Source organism: Coffea arabica, chromosome 1e (assembly GCF_036785885.1).
Source record: "Coffea arabica cultivar ET-39 chromosome 1e, Coffea Arabica ET-39 HiFi, whole genome shotgun sequence".
In the NCBI taxonomy this organism is placed as follows: Eukaryota; Viridiplantae; Streptophyta; class Magnoliopsida; order Gentianales; family Rubiaceae; genus Coffea; species Coffea arabica.
Window position 1 is genome coordinate 52,280,146 of NC_092311.1, and position 20,913 is coordinate 52,301,058.

Sequence of the window (20,913 nt, forward strand, 5' to 3'; positions counted from 1 at the left end):
ACATCAAATCGCTACAATAATTTTTTCATGAAAAATCAAGGAAAATGCAATCCAAACACAACTTAAGTTTCCTTACACAAGTATCAATTGCTGCATTAAACAATTGTCCGCGGCTTTTAGAACCCACTCTTTGTCACTCTACTTCCCCTTTCTAGCCGCCAAAAAAAAAAGAAAAAAGCTCATCGAGTCGAGTTAATTTTCTGAAAAAAAAAAAAACTTCGAAAATTAGCCTCGTCTCGTCATGACCTGCTCAACGGAGATGATGAGGATAGTTATGTAAAATAAGTTTCATGCTGGACTTATTTTTGCTTTGCTTGATCCTAGGTCAATGATGTGTTGATGAACAACCATTTCTAATTCTTAATACTTACCACAGTGATAAAAGTACAACACGTGATGAATTTATCAATTTGATTAAGATGCACGTTAGCCAATGCAATCGAAACTAACCGCAGGAATAATCTGCTAAAACAAACTTGCTCATTTTGCCAGGTAGTTACCGTATCGGAGTCTTGTTCATGCATATAATCAGGATCGGCAAGAGACTGACCCCTGCTCTCTTTCGATTATTATTATTATGATGCACCTTGCCACATTTATTATTTTTATTTATATGCAGCTTGATGAATGCGCAAAATGGAATAAAGATCTTGCTTCCAGTTTTTTCAGGTAATAAGTTCCGAAGTCTAAGCCTGAATTTGAACCACATTTTGAAGTTGCAAAAGGGCTTGCGCAACCACAGGTTTCACCGCATCACAACAAAATTTTGGAAGTAATCGTCCGTAACAGGGCGAAAACATGCCATCCACAGACATAAAAAGGCTAATTACCTGTAAGAAGTATTTAGTGTCTTTGCCAAAAAGATACCTTTATGGCTCTTACAAAATTCCGAGAATCAATTAAAACTGACAAGTCTCCAAAACAATAGCATCATGCTCAAAATCCTAAAACATAAAATCAAAACATTCATTTCACTCAGACTTCAGTCGGCTAAACAATAGCATTGGCAGCACTAGCAATCCTAGGCCAGAGATCAGCACACTCCTTCCCAATTGGCCCAGTGATAGCAGATCCTGCATGCATCAAAAGAACGTATCAGAACTAAAAGACCAACAAGCAATATGAAGAAAACAACATAGATACAAGAGAGAATTGGTTCCCACAGTTCACATTAAATCGAAATACTGTAATTTTCTGTAAAAATAATAAATGAGTTTGCTTTTATCTTTAAGTAAGCTTTAAAAGTTGAATCAAATTTTGCAATCCACATACACAGCTGCTTCTACATATAATGGCCAGACGCACTAAAAAAAAAGTTAGCAGATGAAGAATACCTTTCATTTCACCTTTGGGATTCACAATGACCCCAGCATTATCTGTACAACAGCAAACAAGAATTCACATCAACCAGAGATCCCACATACTTCACCAAGAATTGCCCAAAATATACGCTTACTATCCTAGTCAAATTGACTGTTCGCACTAAAATATCCACAACCCAGGAACAGAAAGCACGAAAATATATACCAGCAGACAGGTAACACAATGCTACATGACAACATCATGCTGTTTAAAACTGGCAGAGACATCAATTTATGTATGCTTCCTGATACAGTTGACCAATTAACCAAGTGGCCATTATTTCTAGCTCATCAGTGAAGCAACCAGGGAGCTAAAACGCGCAAATATGCATACACTATAGCAAACGTAATAAACTACAAAAGTTAATGACCGTGTTGAAATTCCCAAGGATTTACAAACACCTAAAATACTACTACTACAATTCAAGTATTAAGTACAACTAACAATATAAATCAGACAGAACTCAGCTCGCTAAAATCAAATATGACATAGTAAACAAAGGGGAAAAAAGGAAAATACAGCAGAATATTTTTTGCTGAAGATAATCAAACGCGAGGAATTATCATGACAGCAACCAAAAAAAAATACCTTCGAAATACATGTAGACGCCGTCCTTTCTGCGCCACGGCTTGCGCTGGCGGACGATGACAGCGGGCATAACCTTCTTCCTGAGATCCGGTTTACCCTTCTTGACAGTAGCCATGACCATGTCGCCGACGCAAGCAGAAGGGAGCCTGTTGAGCCTACCCTTGATCCCCTTCACCGAAATGATGTAGAGGTTCTTTGCCCCAGTGTTATCGGCGCAGTTCACCGTTGCCGCCACCGGAAGACCCAGCGACATCCTGAACTTGTTCCCGGCGGATCCTCCGCGTCCTATACATAACAACAGCAATAATTAATCTTACAAATCAAAACGAGAAAAAATGATCAGGGTTTTAAGTGATCAGATGAGTACCTCGCTTCGACATTTTGGCGCTCTCTCTCTCTCTCTCTCCCTCCCTCAAGTGTAAGAAGAAAGGGAAAATGTGTTGAGAGAGGCGCTAGGGTTTTATATGAGAAGTTAGTAGCCTAGGGTTTTTGTGGGATTTTGGGTGGTGTTAGGACTTTGGATGCGGGGTCTAATTAGGCCCTTGTTGTAATAGTTAAGAATGTAGACCCAAGGGTATACCAGGCCTGATTCCCACTGGCTATCAGGCCATGGTCCGCCCCAACAATAACGGGTCTAAATCTGTCGGGCTGGGCCGAGGGATTCTAAGCTCTGAAATCCTAAGGTATAAACTTATTGAAATAATCTCCTTTTTTTTTTAAATATACTATTACAATTTGATGAATTTCACATGAACAAATTAAATTTATGTGTCATATATCTAATAGTAATAATGTATACACTAACAGTGTATATAAGATTTCTCTTCCCAACTCTATAGCTTTGTGGTTTACTGTAATTCTTTTTTGGGAAAATACTCCAAAATTTTCTTTGTATTAAAGAATAATCTCCTTTTTGTTAAATTTATAAGAAAAAGGGGGCTCTTTCATCACCAAATAGTACCTTTTTTTTTTCCTTTATTTCAAAAATGCGAATGAAAGCATTTTCAACACCCTATTTAATTTCATATCCCGCAAACTTTGTCCCTTTGATAATGTAACAACTTATTAATAGTTTCTAAGAGACATAAATAGCTCCAGAGGCTAAGAAAACAAATTAAAATTTATTTCCATTTTTCTTTTCTTTTCTTTTTTTTTTTTGTGAAATCCTACATGAGAGAGTAGCAAAAAAAAAAGCAAAAATCATTTATTGCATTTCCTTCTTCCGGTGGAAATTTTTTTGATTAATATTTTTTAAAGAAAGTGGATGAAATTTAAGAAACAAGGAGCCGGAGTGTGATTAATACTAAAAGGCAGTTATTTTTGGTGTTAGTGAGTATTTTTCGTATGGTAGCATTTTCAAAGCACTATATGATAGTAGTATAAATATGGTAAGTGTAAGATTCACAGTCACAAAAGCCAGTAGAAGGCAGTTATGATCGGATCAGTGACGACAACGGTAAACGAATAAAAGAGAGCGGCTAAAAATGTCCTCCTCCTCCTGCACTTCATCGCTGCTCACAATTCGACCTCTGCCGACCAAGAAAAACCCCATAACCAAACCCACAAAAGCACGCCTTTTTGTCAAAACTATGTCCCTGAATCAGAACCAGAACTCCCCAAACCCCAATCCCAACCTCTTAACTTCCATCACTAAGCTCCTGTGGGGCCAATCCCTCCCGCCCCAGCTCCTCATCTCCGCCGTCCGCACCACCTGGTCCACAGCCTGGCACCTCATGATGTCACAGATGGCCCCTTCCGACCCTTCCGGGAGTTACGCGCGACCCGCTTCCAAATTCCGCATCCACCACGCCTCCTCCAACATTTCCCGCCAAAACCTCCACCTTTACGTTGGCCTCCCTTGCCCCTGGGCCCACCGCACCCTCATCGTCCGGGCACTCAAGGGCCTCGAAGACTCCGTACCCGTCTCAGTTGCGTCGCCGGGCATTGACGGAGCTTGGGAGTTCCGGGATAGTGGTCATCCTGTCTCGGACCGGGATATGCTCGTCTCAACCTCGGACAAGGCCCAAGGATGTACAACCTTAAAACAAGTTTATAATTCAAGGCGCGGCGGTTATAACGGTCGGTCCACCGTCCCAATGCTCTGGGATGTCAAGAAAAAAGATGTTGTTTGTAACGAGAGTTATGATATCATCGAATTTTTCAATTCGGGATTGAACGAGGTAGCAGGCAATCCGGGATTAGACCTTGCACCGCCTCCGTTGCGAAAAAAGATTGATGAATGGAATCAAATTATATACCCCAAAGTCAACAATGGGGCTTATAGGTAACAAATGCCACACTTGACACGATGTAGTACTACTGGTTCTATCTGCTCTTCTAATTTAGGTCCAGTTCTGAATTTGCAGGTGTGGTTTTGCGCAAAGTCAAGGAGCATATGATACCGCAGTGAATGAGCTGTTTTGTGCATTGGATATGATAGATGATCATTTGGGTGGGTCTAGATACTTGTGTGGAGATGAATTGACTCTTGCAGATGTATGTTTGTTTACTACATTGATCAGGTTTGATCTCGTCTACAACGTTCTGTTCAAGTGCACAAAGAAGAAGCTGATTGAGTATCCCAACCTTCATGGTTATTTACGAGATATTTATCAGGTAATAGCTCTTTCTACTCAGTATTCCATCAGGAATTAATACATCATGTCTTGTGTAAATGCTGCAGTTGAGGAATAAATCCATTGATTGCTTAGTAGGATACAAAATGTATCTCTGAATTCTATGTCAACTAAACATAATATGTTAGTGAAAGACTCCTAAAGTATTACCAGTAGACAATTAAATCATAAGACTGCCGTAGTTTGTGATGCATCATTATCGAAAAGAGTGTGTTGTGCAGTTTCTGTGATTCACAAGATCTGTTTCAAGCAAACATTCAATTGATGGTGGAATTTTCCTTTCTATTCTCCATAGTAAAGATGCAAAGTCAGTAACGTCAGGTCTGTTTGTAATTTATCAAAGGTTTCTGAGGGGTTTGTCCCCTCAAGAATGAATGCTAGAAACATGGGGCTTTTGTCCACAAAATTATACTAGAAGGACTATTAGTTGCAGATAACTCTTGCACCATAAAGGATGTCAACTAGCAGGACTAAAACTGCATTTTTTTTTTTTTTTGGCTGAAACAGATTCCAAAGGTTGCAGCGACTTGTAATTTTGTTGCTATCATGGATGGCTACTACAAAACTCTCTTCCCTCTCAATCCGGGTGGCATTCGGCCGATCATACCTTCAGATTGTGAGCATGAAGCGCTTTCCAAACCCCACAACAGGGAATCCCTCTCATCGACTAGAAATGATGTACAGATTTATGCTTAACGGAGTTTACCATGCAACACTGTGTGTACATACCTTTGTTTGACATGCTTGTATATGGGAAGTTTCAAAACTGTTAGCATAACTTTCAGATGTATTTTGAAAATAACCTAAGACTAAATCATTAATCCCTGTATGATAGTAGGCGCCAGCATTCTCCATCTGGCTGTGTTGTGTCAATATGGATACCATAATGCATTTGGTGTACATTCAGGAAATGTAACCAATTGCTTCTTTTCCTCCTTTTTTTTCAGGTGGTTGCCTTCCAAAGAGACAGATGCATTTTGTGCTCCAAGCCTAAAGTTTAAATTCTAGTAAAATTCGTTCTCTGGATTTAGATGCTTAGAAGGGAAAATTGAGGGCTTCTGCCGGACATTTCAAATTCTGTGGTGGTGAGATTTTTTCTTTTCTTGGACCCTAGCAATGCCATCCATGGTGTCATCCCCGAAAACAGAGCTTTTCGCTTAATAGCTAATCGCCAGTGGCTTGTTTTCGGTTTCCTACTTCAAGCAGAGCTATATGTAATATATATACATGCAAAGAGCTGATACAGGTCATCATCCCGCCATGGATTGGCGGATGGTAGGTACCCCAACTTGTTGCGTGATAAAATAGAATGATCAAACAGGTGCAGTCGGCAATGGACAAGAGTAGACATTCCCTTTGCACAGAAAACTACCATTCAGTAGATTTACTACTCAACAAGGTAAATACTTAAACGTCAATTTTTACAACAAGAACAGGACAGTGAACCATGGCAAAATTCGCATCTCCCTCCCCCAGAACAAAACCAAAGAAAGACGTTCATGAATTAGTCTTCCCAAGTACAACTGGCTCATTGGAATAAGCCTACTCAAAATCACTGTCTCCACAAACGTCTAATAAAATTAAAGAAACTAGGTCATTTACAAAACATAGCCAGTCACATGGATCCTTTCAAGGTTAATTTCTGGGTGCTGAAGGCGGTGCCGATCTGTCCTGTATGATTTTCCAATAAAGATTGAGGCACAATTCAAAGACTGGTCATGGAGAAGACCATATGTTCATCTCCTTAATGAAGATCTGGATCCTGCAATGAAAGCAATGAGATATCTAATCAAGTCTTTGAATCTCAATGATTGATCCAGTCCAATGTACTAATTGTTAAGCTACTGAGTTCATTAATAAATTGGCTATACATTTGGCATTATCCTTAAGACAATTATTGGGATTTGACCCAGAGGACAACTCCATTATAACAAAGTAATGACTCAAAGTGGCCCTTTTGAAAAGACATAAATGAAGCCTACATTGAAAAACTAAATTAGTAACTTTATCTTCACCCTACCATACAGGATATAACTTATCAATTCAGAGAATACAAAGTATTTAAAAAAAATAATAAGAATAATGAGAAAAAAAATACAACTTATTTATATTACTTCTCTCAAATAATTGTGTAGCAACTGTTGGTGGATTTACGTAATGCTAAAAGCTCAGTTGCTAAATAATGAAGCTAGTAGAAAGCATGTCAACAGCCCAAACGAAAAGATAATTCTTTTCTTTTTAATTCCTCTTTTTTCTATTTAAAATTTGAAACTAAAAGTAGCTAATTTAACTCTAACTGAAATCAGAAAGAGCCCCTCCGTAAACAATCACTTACTACTTGGACGTCTAATGTTCCGGCAGTACTTGCTGCCACACTGGCAGTGAAACGCCTTAACCGGATGATCAACGTCATCAAAATCAATACCATAATCCTGCAAAAATTACATTTTTACCAGTTAGCAAAAAAATCTGAAATAAACCCATTTGGAATATTTTACCTTTCCAGTTGGAGGTTTCCACAACCTGAATATTGCATCTCCTCTTTATATTGGTTTATTATGTTCCAACAGTTTATTTTTGCATCTAATAAATTACTAGTCTAAACTATAAGTCAACCCCAAGCCATCAAAATCAGCTGCTATTAAGGTACTTTTCCAGCAGCACAAACACTACTTACCCATGTAAGTTCCTCCATCGCCTTTACCTTCTTTGTGGTGAAAAAGGCAAGCTGCATCAAGAGACAAAAAGAAAAATAGAGATTAAGTCTCAGTCACAGGATTAACTCCGCAGCAAGCATATAAACTATCTTACATGATAATAGTGGTGATCAGGAGTTTCTACTTCAACTGGAATCTCAACCATGTTTGAGTCAAAACATCTAGCATCCAGAAAAAGACACATTAAGTACACCATGTTTTGAAGCATGCAATCACACATTGTTCTCTATTTTCGCTAAGACCAGAAAAACAGGAATTTTACGACATGCAACCTGACAATGTCACAACAAATTCTGGGAAACGTCCACAATCATGAGAAACCTTTACTCTTTTTTTTCACTTTGTTTTGGAGGGGTTGGGAGGAAATGGAATAACATACAGAGATCGCTAAAAACTCCATAACTGATCATTTAAGAAAGGGCAGACGCAGCACCCGTAAACTGCATTTCCACTTTCATGGACTTACCTGTGATTAATAAACCTTGCAACATTCCCATAATGTGTAGCATCTAAACAAAGAGCTTCTTCGTCTTTAAGTACTCCTTCGCAAACCCAATCAGCATCAAGTAGAACAGGATAGGAATGCACTTCGCCCTTTGGATTCCGTGAGACACGATCAAAGAGTTCGGCATTTGTTAAAACTTCACCCACATATTCACAAACAAATGCACCTTTTGGCAGGTCTTCAAGAGTACGCAATCCCCATCCTTTTCCTTCTGACATAAACACCTGAAATTCTCAATTTAGAAAAAAAAAAATAGAGCTTAATATTTACAGGAATTCATTTTAATGTCACAGACAACAATGAAATTTGAGAGGGAGGGAGGGGAGGGGAGGTGAAGAAGGGAAAGAAAGAGCCAGAATGAAAGTTTACCTGCAGATTGCGAGTTATCCCCCGCTGAACGACTCGATTGCCACACTGTTTAGAGCATCCACACTTCCACCAACATTCTTTGATGAACTTCCTCACTAAATGGCCTTTGCAAGGTTCTATGACATCCTCATTTTTGGATCTTTCCAATGGGCATTCCTTGCAGAAGTACTGGCAGTGCTTTTCAGGTTTACGATTCATAGAAACACACTCGTTAAGAAACTCCTCTTTGACAAGTCCCTCGGCTGTATATACAAATTCACCACCAGTTTCGTGTGCACATGCACAAGGTGTAGACAAGGACAGACAATCACCACAACAAGTAGAACAACAATTATTATCTCCAATACGGGCAAGAGAGAAGTTCATATATGCATTTTGGAAGACAGCATTCTGTGGAATATAGTGAAAGGATGGCGGGCATTCACTATTTATTTCATTGACTAACGAAATCACCACTCTCTCTTGCCCCTTACTTATGTCAATGACATCATGAAGATAACGGATCTGATCTGGAGTTAACTCATGTTGCTGACAAACCACCAAGCTCCTACAATTCGGGTCATCAAGATCATTCTGTTCGGTATCCTCATGAATTCTATTACACTGACTAGCTTCTTGATGAGGTTGAGCACAGTCATGTATCCCAGTGCAAGGTGTAGAAAGTTGTAAAGTTTTGGGGAAAACAACCTCAGTCTCTGATTGAGCATTATATAAACCATCTGGCATATGGAAATGCAAACCTTCACCAACTAAAGGATCCCCTGAAGGAAAGCTTTCAAGTACATCATTTCTAGGTGACACTTGCATATTTCCTTCAGATTCACTACAAGACTCAGTTCCTAATTCCAAAAAGCAATCACACATGTCTTTCATTAGTTTCATGACAGAGAAGTTTGGGTCCAAGAACTTGTATGATCTGAGACATCTATCCTCCACCAACTTTACTACTGCATCTAGACTAGGCATGTGGAAGTCAGGTCTTTCAGGAGAAATTTTGCAGCTCAAAGAGATTTTCACCTCTCCCAAGGGTGAGGAAGCAACCTGGAGCTGAGAAGATGATCCATCTGCAACTGTTGAAAGCTGGGAGTTCACTCTGGTCTCGCTTGACAAACTAGGAATTCCATCACTCACACTTTTTCCTCCTGGATGTTCCAATATTAAAGGGGGTTCAGAGCCATCGTGTGGTTCTTCTATTGAACTATTTTCCCTTAAAGAGTCTCCTCTGTTTGAAGTCTCTGTAAAAACAAAGACAATTAACATCTGGAACCAAAGATACATTTGATACTTCAATCTTAGCAAAAAAGTAGAAAAGCATAATGCATAAGGTAGGCTTTAGGATTGAAACCAAACAGGCCACCTTACCTGGAATTCCACTCGCTAAACATTGAAACTTGTCTGAAATTAATTAGTTGTACAAGTTACGTGTAAATCTGGGCTTTTCAATGTTAATAGGCATAAAATGCAAAATTTTTAGCGATGACAATTTTTTTTAACCAATGACTTGATGCTGCAAATAGTCAGAGAATTTTGATCCATCTCAAGTAGTCAGAGTGGAAGATGTTAAGCATTAAGACCTACAACATGACCCTATATAATTCTAGATTTGCTTAGAAAGAACTAGTGAAGAATAGTGCTTTCCAGCCCAAACATATGATACCTGCATTCCACCTAATGTAGTGCAGTTTATAAAGCCTGCTGTTAAAAAGCATTAATGTATTTCCCATTATGAAAACACATCATTTGCCCAACTAGAGAGAAAAGCTATACCTGGATGGATAACAGCAAGAGGAAGATCAAATACTGGTGTATCACAAGTGAATGGCTCTTCTTTAGGCTGAACCAGACTCTGAACACCAACAGTCTTCTCTTTGGATACTTTATGAGACAACCGCTCCGACTCCAACCTTTTATCCACAGAAGCAGGTTGGGGTGAGAGAGCCCCCATCCTCCCATTTCTAAGACTCATTTGATGGGGAATGGTGCCTGATCCAACAGTCATTGGGATATTCGTTTCACTTTCATTAGCAATAACATGATGAGATGTACGAGTTCTTTCTTGGATTGTCAAAGACTTAGGTGAAACAGGTTGCTTTCCTTTACTTCTATCAAGTAACTCACGTGATAGATGCTGAGATTCAATACTCCTATGTCCATTGTGTGTTGGTGTTGAGCCCACCATGCTTCGCAACTGTCTCTGGGGATGAACTTCAGGTAGTTCAACAGGCTCATCCTTGGGGATTATGAGAGATGTCCCGGCCAAGCGATTAGAATTATTGCATGACTCTGAAGCTTGCCCCTGGTACTTTAAGCGCAACCTTTTTAAAGGTCGTGCGGGCTCACCCTGTTCCTGAGCTTCTTCCTCCGTTACTGGTTCTTGCTAGCCAAGAAGAACGTTTAGGCATGACATACAACAAAAACACAGGGAAAAATTACTTTAAAGCAAGTAATTCTATAGACAAAGCCAATGTGCAAACATTACAAAAATGTGTCATACTTACAGAACTCTCAAGCTTCTTCTTACTTTGTGCAGCCTGATTTACCTAGAAGAAAAGTTGAACCGGTTGAAACTAAAATCTTAATTGACTTTAGTAGAGCAGCTGAGAAAGATAATAACAAAAAGAAAAAACAAAATTTGATTGAAAGAAGTATGTAGCAGAGAAGGAATGAAGGAAACTACACCATCGCTTCCTCATTATCAAAAATAGCATCTGCAAGGACTCTATAATTTTCAGCTTCAATGTAATCCCAATTTTTCTCGTACAACTTCAAGAGATTTTTCAAGACCGGTTTCACTTTGTCTTCAGCAATTCCAAGATCTCGCATAGCACGAAAGGCCTTTGCAACTCTAGGATTGGTCGGCATTGATAACACCAGCAGATTACAAGAGCAGCCTCTCCAATGCCCAAGTTACCTACATCTTCCAAGATCTATAAGCAAGATAAAGAACAGAAGAGACAAATAGATGGCTTTGACTAATAGTGATGGCAACCAACATTTTTTTTAGCATCCTCAACAATTTGTAGGAGATGCACTATACCGAAATACCATTACTGGCTTGAGCGATACCAAAAGCCACACGAGCTTATCTTTTAAAGCAAATATTAGTTGCAACTGCTCTTTGAGAGAATCAATTTCAAAATAAGCTATTGAAAACACAGAGTAAAGGAACAGCTAAACAATCAACATGCTGTCTACATTTACTCTCTTTTCTATATTTCCTGAAGCATGGAAGACAAATACCATTTTTCCAAGCAAAAGGGCCATCAGATTAGATTAAGGAACTGAAAAAAAATGAAATGTAATGACCATTGCCTTAGGAGGCAAGTAATAGTATGGGCAACAGCAGACTATAATGGATGGATAGTACATCATTGATACCAAATTGCATTATGACCAGATACTGACGCATACCATCAAATGAGCAGCAAAAAGGATTGAAATGCTAAGATGAAAGAGGCATTTACACTGAGATAGAGCAGGATATCCAGTGCTTTCCATATGAATATCAAACAACTAAAAAAATTTGAAAAATCCATATCAATTCTTACAGATAAGAACCATTTACTGATTCCATCCCTCTTTGCAAAAAACTGTCAAGCCAACACTTCAAGGGGGTGCATGGTAAGAATGCATGGGAATCAAGGATCATAATTACTCCCATATTTCATGCTTGGCTAACAGGTATAGGGATTGAAATTTTGGAATGAATTTTAAAAAGTTGGCAAATTTCCATGCCAAAGTAGATTGGGTTCTGATCTTTTATAATTTTGATTCCAAACTTTTGAAAAGAAAAAATCAGACTAAAATTATCTCTTCCATTATCATTGCTCCATCCTACTGCTGCTACCCTACATCCCCCAACTGACCTCTACCAACAGACCCATCTGAGCCACCACCACCACCACTCCACCCCACCTCTCCCCTCTCCCGTGAGCCACCAACCCCGTCTTCACCCTCAATCCCATTCTCTCAACCCCTTCTGCTACACCAACCTCATCTCCACCCTCAATCCTACTCCTCACAACCCTTTCCACTACCTACCAATTCCATCCTCTGCTAGTACCCTCCCTCCCTCCAATCCACCACCCCAGCCCTCAACCCCACTTCTCTCTATCCTTCTCGCTGCCGCCCCAAATCACCATCTCCCCCACACCCATCCCCTCAAACTCACCCTCCGCCCCTCCAACCCAGAAGACCACCACAAACCCACTGATCCTGCTGCAACCCCTCATTTTTGCTCCCTCCTCATGGCTGAAAATCACCTCCGTGATAGATGATGTATGGATCTCCTACAGTTTTTAGGCCTTGATTCTAGATGATCTGGAGAAATCAAGGGGCGGTTGTGGAAGAGCTGATATGGTAATCGAGGGGCGGTTGTGGTAATCTAGATGATCTCCTACAGTCTTTGAAGGTGTTTTGACTTGTATTTATCCTGAGCGAAATGAAGTAGAGCTGTAATATAAGATGTGTCCGCTACATAAAGAGGTGGGGAAAAACTGAAGATTGGAACAAATATGGGCACGAAAGCTCCATTCATTTGCTTACCAAGTTAGCAATGACACCTACAGACCAAGCTGGGATGGTATTCAATGTATTCCATGTAAGCATTTTCTAACTCAAAATGTTCTCAGTGCTCCGTGCCTTCTCCATTAGCAAGAGCCAAAACTTTGGGAAAGCTTTACTGGAAATAAAAATTTAATCAATATAACAAGGGAGCACGAGTACATTCGTGACAAACCCTGACATGAGTAGATATAGCCTTGTCTAATTTAGCTTCTGTCCAATTTCAAACAAACTCATTTAAGACTCTTCTTACTTTTGTTCTTTTTTCTGCAAGAGTCATTACCACTAGTAGATCACATATAGTTTGTTAATATTGTCTTTATCAAGTCACAACTATTGCTGACTAACTTGCATTTTATTCAAATGATTCTCTCTTCAAGCTTGACTAAGAATTGTACTTGATTAAACTTTGTGTCTAACTATTTATCAAACTCAAGCCCAAACATCCAATCCAGCATAAAGTAATGTGACCACATGCCAGAGGTGAATAGTATGACACCTACAGGAATAGCCAATCCACCAGCAGAGTTAAGCTCTGCTCTTCATCTATGTCTACAATACAGATAAAATAATGGATTTCCTCACACATATTACTCAAATCAAACACAATAGGCATTGCCCAAATGTCATTTTGTTCTTGTCATACCAAACATTACCATCCTGAGCAACAGATCCAGTAAAACCAGAACTCAACCAAGTTAAGTTAATTGCAGTAAGACTAAATTCTTTTAGGTCTTCCAAGAATCTCTTTCATCTAGCTCACAGTAAGTGGTAAAGTCCAAAAAGGTGCTGGTACCATGCAGAGAACTAGAATAATGTCAACAGACCCCTAACAAAATTGGACAACATATTTAACAAGATAAAACTTGTCAGACTATGTTCAAATTAGTAGTGATTGTGAATTTTTCTCAAAACATTAAATACCAAAAAGCTCTCAATTTGTGAGACAAATCTGTAATCATTTTAATAAAAAAAAATTCAACCTTAAAGTCACAGAAGAGCTGAGAAGAACCTGAGTTCTTAAATGATCTTAACAAACAATTCCCCCTGAAGATAGTCAAACAATCAGGCCCTGAAAAGTACCACAAGACATGAGCATAAACCTCACACTATAAAAAACAGCAAAACTTTAACCAAAATTCAATGAAATCCATCCAAACCACTGCAATTGCAAGGGAAAAAAATATTTATACAGCTCGACTCAATAGGGAAAAGTAAACAACATTTTCCTTCTTCTCCAGCTTTCATTTAGACTTAATTCCGACATCCCCCATCCTAAAAACCAATAGTTAAAAAATAATCATCTATATAGTCAGAAAAAATAAAAATTAAAACCCAATATTCTGCCGGAATGACGAGATTGGAGTGTATGGGGAACATGCAACAAAGAAATCCGCACTTTTTAACTTGTAATCAAGTTTTTCTGGAAACAAACGGTTAGGCGTGCGAAATAATAACCTAACAGCAGACCAAAAATTTGGAAAAGAACGAAAATTTAGTACCAGTAAACCCTATACAAATTAAAATTGAAAATGGGAAGAAAAAGCTTAACAACAATGTGAATGGGAATAAGTTGAATAATCCGAAACCCACGTCACAATAATAGTACAAAAGCTAAACTAGACAAATGCTTGATTAGTTTGACTAAGAACGAAACAGAAAAAAAATATTAAAACTAAAAGTTGTCAAGCCAAGAAACAGTCTAACAGACGATACAATGCTAACACTTAATCTTTGCCGGTTTTAGTAGCGGAGTGCGCTGGTTACTACTTACTGGGGTGTGAATGACTATGAGACAGCTGTAAAGAGAGAAAAAGAAACTAAAAGGAAAGAAACAAGGCCGGGAGAGGGAGCTACGCAGTCGGAAGTAATTTTGAGAGGGAGGAGGTGGAACAGCAGCAATGTGTCAGCAATGATGCAGGGGGCGCATCCTCATCCTGGATTAACTTTTACCCACTACATTGCTTTGGATGCTTTCCCTTCCCTCTCTTTTTTTTTTTTTGGGTACTAGTATACAATTTAATTGCGATATCAGGAGCTATTTGATAACTCAATTCAATATTTAATTAATGAATTCAGATCTTAATTTTAAATGCGCAAAATATTGAATTTTTGAATTAATTTAAATTAATTAAATGTAACTAAATTTTTTGAGCAAAATTTATTTTCAAAAGTAATTGATACACTATTCACATATTACTTAGTGTAACATACATTCAATTGAATCATGTTTAGTGGGAGTGATTAGCAATTCAATAATTTAATGAATTTAGATTTTAGATTTTACAAGTTTTCATAATAATTCAATAATTTAATGAAAAGTGACGACAGTTTTCACACTTCAATTTTATTAAACGTATCCTAAATCTTTTCTCCTTTTTTTTATTTAAGTTTTGTTCAAGGGACGCTTAATCCTTACAGGGGAAAAAAAAAAGGAGGATTTGAGACTTGTGAATAATAATTCTTTTTTCTCTTTTTGTGTCAAGAAAAGGTTGCATGCGACATCAAAGCAAAACAAGTAAAGCTTCAATTTACGTCAAGTGCCACGAATTTAATCAGTATTGCTAAACAATAAATGTTTAAATTGGGAGATGCTTTACAAAATACAAGATTCATGGGAATTATCAGATTATGGAGAAAATAATAATAGAAAAACAAAATGTGAGGTCCTTTTTTTTTTCTGTTATCTATTTACACTCTTGTAATATGGTCTTATCTTGTAGAGTTAATTATTTTGTTGTCAAAAACTTACCATCAAAAGAAGATCTTAGCTGCTTTCCCGCTTCCCCCCATCCTCCACTATCTTTTAAAGCTGAGAAAACATTAAAAATAATTGTAATAACAGTTCTTTTTTTTTTTGATAACACAAAACATTGGAAAAGCACTAAAAGAAAAATAAAAAAAAGCATATTGTAATTATTTGATATAGGTGAAGTAAAAATATTATTAAAAATATTTTTATGAAAAATATTTTTAAAAATTAGAAAAAAAAAATTGCAATCACCCTACGCTTGGAAAAGCACCAAAAAAAAAATTACTTGCATGGCACACCAGTTCTTAATGCACATACCACGCGCGTAACGGCACTTCAGATCATGTATAATTGTCTCATGCTGACTAACTAGGATGATGTGGCAGAGCACTTGGACAAATGAAACCGTCACCCTTATTTGGTGTGAGATGAGATAAACATGTCCTAGGCTCCTAGCACCATCTGATAGGAGCTCCATTTTTTCACCAAAAGAGGAAACAAATCTCGCGCCTCTTGGGTAGCTCGGTTTTTTCACGACAGCCTCCTTAGGCACCGTTGTCCATTCTCCCCCATCAAGAATCGAGTCCCAGTGGTTACCGGTTCGAGGGGATGGGACATCTCCTCTCGAGTCTCATGGGGATTAATCGGATCCGGCATACCCGAAGTCCGGATACCTCCCGAGTAGAAAAAAAAAGAAAAAAAGGAAACAAATCTCCAGTTTTCTCTCTAGAGGTCTAGCTCATGCCGACAACTTGGCTAACTAGGTGATCCCTTGATTTAAAAATGTTTTAAATTTTGAGTAAACATATCAAAAGTATAGAGATTTTTTTTTTTTTGTTAAGTAAGAGAATAATAAAATTTAAGTAAAAGATAATGAGAACGAAAATTTGAATCCAAAACTTCTAATTTCTAAAGTCTTAGGCTTCGTTTGAAGTAGCTGTTTTTTAAATATTTTACTGTAGTAACATAGGTGAAAAATTTTTACTGTAAATGAAATTATTTTTTTAGGTTGTTTTTGGTACTTTTTATGTTTTTGAGACTTTTTGGTATTCTTGAGGCTCTTTTTGGTGTTTTTAAGATTGTTTTTGATATTTTTAAGGTTGTTTTGTTTGTGTATTACTGTAACATTATACATGAAAAACTTGTTTTTCAAAAAATGACTAATCCAAATAGAGCCTTAATTTTAATTACTAAATCAAAATCTCTTCAGCTAAACTTGGAGTACTAAACAAATCAGACAAATAAAGAACTCAACTTGCATGACTCTCATGTATTTAACAATTTATCAAGCAATTAGCGCTAATGTAAAAGGAATGAATGTTAGAACTTGATAAACCGAATGTTTATTTAAAAAAAAATGTTGACAGGGAAGAGAATTGGTTTGCAATTAGACGTCGGCATCTTGTTGAACTTGACATGGAGCAACAGCAGCAACAGGTCTTCTTGCTATCACCCATCTTCTTTATTCAACTCGTTTCTGCTGATTTATTACAAGAGTCAAAACCTAGTTCCACAACACCCGCACACATGTCCTCCATTAGCTTCATGAGGGAGAAGTTTGCGTCCAGGTTTTTGTACGATTTGAGATACTTTTCCTCGACCAACTTAACTACCGCAGCTAAACTAGGCACATGAAAATCAGGTCTTTGGGGAGAAATATTGTAGCTCAAACAAATTTTCACGTCTCCCAAGGATGACGAAGCAATCTCCAGCTGAGAAGATGATTTATCCGAGACCTTTGCAGCAGCACCATTACTCGTATCTTGTCCTACTTGGGGTTCTGCTGTTAAAGGTACAGAACCATTTGGTACTCTTTCTGAACAGCTTTTCCTTGAAGAAACTCCCTCTTTGGATGTCTCTATGAAAATCAAGATTATTAAAATCTAACGCTAGAAGGTGCAAACTGATATGCATTAAGGCTATCTAAAACTTTTTTAATTTGCTAATGCAAGATGCCTACATGTAACTTAAGTTGGAATTGAAACAAAAACCAAAGGCCATGCTCACTTGAACATTAGAAACTTCACAAACTAAACATTAGGAAAAAAAAATCTTTGACTTATCCGGTTGAATATGCACATAAATCAAGCTCCTTTTAGTTTAGTAGACTACAAAATTACATTAAAAAAGAAAAACAATTTTGATTCTTTATAATGTGAAAAAGTTTTATCCCGAAAGATAGGCATACATGTCATCAAAAATTCAACAAGAGCATCAAAAGAAGTTTGATCAATCACAAAAAACAGGAAGGGAAGATTATTTAGCAGTTATAAGTTTCTATGTCGCACTCATGAGCTAAAAGCTGAATGTGAGTTGAAAATTCCATCCCAGACCTAATACACCTGCAACACAATTCATGTATTCCAAGCCATAATGTTGGGTGTGAAAAAAAACTGATGTACTTTTCTTCGATAAAAATGTCAGTCTCAAACAAACAAGTTTGCAGAACTAGAGAGGGTAAGTTGTACCTCGAAGATCATATACTGGAGCATCACCAGCTAATGGCTCTTCTTCTGGCTGCACCAAAATCTGACGACCAACAGTTTTCTCCTGGGATACCGCCTGGGATGATCTCTCAGATTCCAACATTTTCTTCTCTGAAGTACAATGGGGTGACAAAGCCTCCTTCCCTCTGTTTTCAAGACTCGGTGGATGGGGAACAGCAACTGATTCAATTGTCATATTCATTTGGCTTTGGTTATTACTAACAGGCTGAGATGTATCAGTTCTTTCTCTGAATGTCAAAGGCTTAGGTGAAACAGGTTGCTGTCCTTTATTCGTCTCTAGTGATCGACATGATAAATGGTGGGACTCAATCATCCTGTTTCCATTATTCGGTAACTTTGTGCTCACCATCTGTGGCATCTGTTTCTCAGGCTGCACTTCAGGTAGTTCAACTGGCTCATCTTTGGGGGTTATGAGAGAAGTCCCAGCCAAGAGAGTAGAGCTATTGTGCCACTCTGAAGGTTGCCCTTGGTAATTTGAGCGCAACTTTTTCAAAGGTCGTCCAAGCTCATCTGGCTCTTGAGCTTGTTCCCTCACAGCTCGTTGTTGCTAGCCAAAGTAAAAAGGAGCAAACAAAGAAACAAGCACACATGAGGGAAAAGTCAGTTAAAACTAATTATAATTCTTAGACAAAGCCAAGACACAGATAATACAAACAAGCCCATACTTTGCTATTCTCAAGCTCCTTCTTCCTTTCTGCAGCCTGAAAGATTCAGTTGAAGCAGAAGAAGTGAAAAGTTAACCCATTGCATGAGAAGTTGATGAGAAGAACAAATACAACAAAGGGAAAAAACAAATGAAAGAATCTGATTGAGAAAAGTATAAAATAAACAAGGTATGATTAACTCTCCACCTCTGCTTCATCACTATCAAATATAGCATCAGCAAGAGCTCTATAATTTTCCTCTTCAATAAGATCCCAATTTTTATCATACAGTTTCAAGAGATTTTTCAAGACTGGTTTCACTTTCTCTTCAGAAATTCCAAGATCCCGCATAGCACGAAAGGCTTTTGCAACTTTAGGATTGGGAGGCATTGCCAACACCAGCAAACTAGAAGTGCAGCCTTCCCAATTGTTGAACTTACCTACATTTTCCCAAATCCATAAGCCAGGTGAAGAACAAAAATCATAAACATATGCATTTACAAGAAACAATGGCAACAAATGTTGCCTATAGCAGTGTCAACAATTAATTAGGCAATGCACAAAGCCAAAGTACCATCGATGCCTTGGAGAGGTGCCAAAATTCAAATTACCACTTCCCACCAAACAAAGAGAAACCATGAGTCAAGCTGACCTCAACAAGCAGCCCAAACAGAACTGGATGCTCATAAAATAAAATTCCAATGTTTTGTAATCTATGAGCATTAATCACTAACAAATTGTATGATAAGTAAAATGCGAAAAAGTTGACACATAGAAAGAAGAAACTCTATAATTAGCACAAGAAAATTTTCCAAGAACCATTCAGAACTTAGATTCTGATGGAGATAAAACGCCTGGGATAAAGTAAATCTGTTACATAAATTACCCCACTTGCAAATCAAACATATATGTTAACTATGAATGCTGGTATCATTGTTTCACAATGGAATATAAGTCATCCAGCATCCTTTGCTTGCCACGAGTGGTGAGTTCTGCTTATTACACTAACAAAAATTGCATATGAAAATATCAGAAACTCTAAGACAAATCTCCAAAGTCATTTTGGAAACCGTTTCAACCTAAAAGCCCAAAGAACAGCTGAGAAGAAGCTGAGCCCCTCGATGATCTTCTTAAACAAAGCCCCTTTTGCGGTCAAACATTCACCCCATGAACAAAACCTCAAGAAATAAGCATAAACTTCAACATAATTCAGCAATGCTAGAGTACTAACCATGCTAAGGGAAGTTAACAAAAGAACTCAACTCATACAATATAAACATGGATCTCGGAAATCCCAGCAATAATTTTCTTTCTTTCCCAAACACCCACTAACAACCATTAGACGATAAATGTTCTGCTGACCCCCAACAGACCACGAGGAAATTGGCACCATGCAAGATGAAAGTCTGAATCTTTACCATTCCCGTTTAAACATGCACTAGTGCTTGTCTTGAATCGAACAGTTGGTGTGCCTATAAATGAGTTGCTGACGGTGACAAATCTTACCAAAGAGCAGCAATGTAAGTAAACATGAAACCATCTGGCAAGCCACGATATACTACAAGCTCGAATCAGATAAATACATTCATATGTTTGACAGACAACGAAAAGAGAACAAGACAAAAGTAAAGACAAAATGCCCAGATGAGAAGCAGACTATAATACCATGAATCGTATCCTTACCAAGAGTGGCAAATATGAGGTTTTGCAGGCCACTCAAGCGAGAGAGCTGTAGAGAGAAAGGAGGGATTACAGGAGAAATAGGGCATACTTAGAAGAGAGAGTGAAATTGGGAAATTTTGGGAGGGAGAAGATCGGAGCAGCAGCGAGCGTGAAAGTAGATGAATCGGGGCGCGTCTGTGCATGGGTATTTCCATGGTTAAAGAAAGTAAAAGTGGGCGAATAATTTCGGAGCTTTGGATATTCTCGGTTTACTCGGTTGCCCCGCATACAGGCACTTAATCACGCTTGGATGCTGATTCCGCCTCGATGACGTGGCAGAAGACTTGGAAAAGTAGAGAAAAAAGGCTCTTTCTTCATCTCTCCTAGCTGGATAACGTTCTGAACGACGTCAACCGTCAGTATCCAGTTACGTGTCTGTATTTGAAAATTTGAAGTACATCTAAGGTGCTTGGGTTGTTATTCATGATGTTTAGTCTGTGCGTACACGATTTCGAATCTTCTATCCCCAAATTAATCTTTATCTCGTCTATTCCTTTTTTTTACAACTGTCATGTGTCTCGTCTATTCCTTTTTTTTACAACTGTCAT

The 20,913-nt window shown here is 38.1% G+C and overlaps 3 protein-coding genes and 1 non-coding gene across 4 annotated transcripts; 1 reads left to right on the forward strand and 3 right to left on the reverse strand.

Moving 5' to 3' along the window:
* Positions 1-764: 764 nt before the first annotated feature.
* Positions 765-2,467, reverse strand: LOC113714583 (large ribosomal subunit protein uL14). The gene is made up of 4 exons (XM_027238499.2): positions 2,318-2,467; positions 1,951-2,235; positions 1,335-1,376; positions 765-1,073 (listed from the first exon to the last, which is right to left on the reverse strand). The coding sequence occupies exons 1-4, from the start codon at positions 2,328-2,330 to the stop codon at positions 991-993; spliced, it is 423 nt and encodes a 140-aa protein (XP_027094300.1). The 5' UTR covers positions 2,331-2,467; the 3' UTR covers positions 765-990.
* On the reverse strand, positions 1,520-1,665 carry LOC140022026 (small nucleolar RNA snoR137). Its single transcript, XR_011826012.1, has one exon. It is a non-coding gene; the product is annotated as a small nucleolar RNA snoR137 (small nucleolar RNA).
* Positions 2,468-3,345: 878 nt separating the features above from the next.
* On the forward strand, positions 3,346-5,782 carry LOC140013634 (uncharacterized). The gene is made up of 4 exons (XM_072063089.1): positions 3,346-4,234; positions 4,317-4,566; positions 5,094-5,264; positions 5,534-5,782. The coding sequence occupies exons 1-4, from the start codon at positions 3,435-3,437 to the stop codon at positions 5,585-5,587; spliced, it is 1,275 nt and encodes a 424-aa protein (XP_071919190.1). The 5' UTR covers positions 3,346-3,434; the 3' UTR covers positions 5,588-5,782.
* A 159-nt stretch (positions 5,783-5,941) lies between these two features.
* LOC113696154 (uncharacterized) lies at positions 5,942-20,560 on the reverse strand. The gene is made up of 23 exons (XM_072071553.1): positions 20,327-20,560; positions 20,062-20,201; positions 18,851-19,083; positions 18,665-18,700; positions 17,961-18,546; positions 16,961-17,350; positions 15,493-15,552; positions 13,724-13,812; positions 13,504-13,569; positions 13,387-13,400; positions 13,185-13,239; positions 12,317-12,466; positions 12,044-12,214; positions 11,589-11,690; positions 10,857-11,084; positions 10,676-10,717; positions 9,945-10,554; positions 8,178-9,412; positions 7,770-8,032; positions 7,398-7,464; positions 7,264-7,314; positions 6,922-7,018; positions 5,942-6,348 (listed from the first exon to the last, which is right to left on the reverse strand). The coding sequence occupies exons 1-23, from the start codon at positions 20,518-20,520 to the stop codon at positions 6,323-6,325; spliced, it is 4,905 nt and encodes a 1,634-aa protein (XP_071927654.1). The 5' UTR covers positions 20,521-20,560; the 3' UTR covers positions 5,942-6,322.
* Positions 20,561-20,913: the final 353 nt, after the last annotated feature.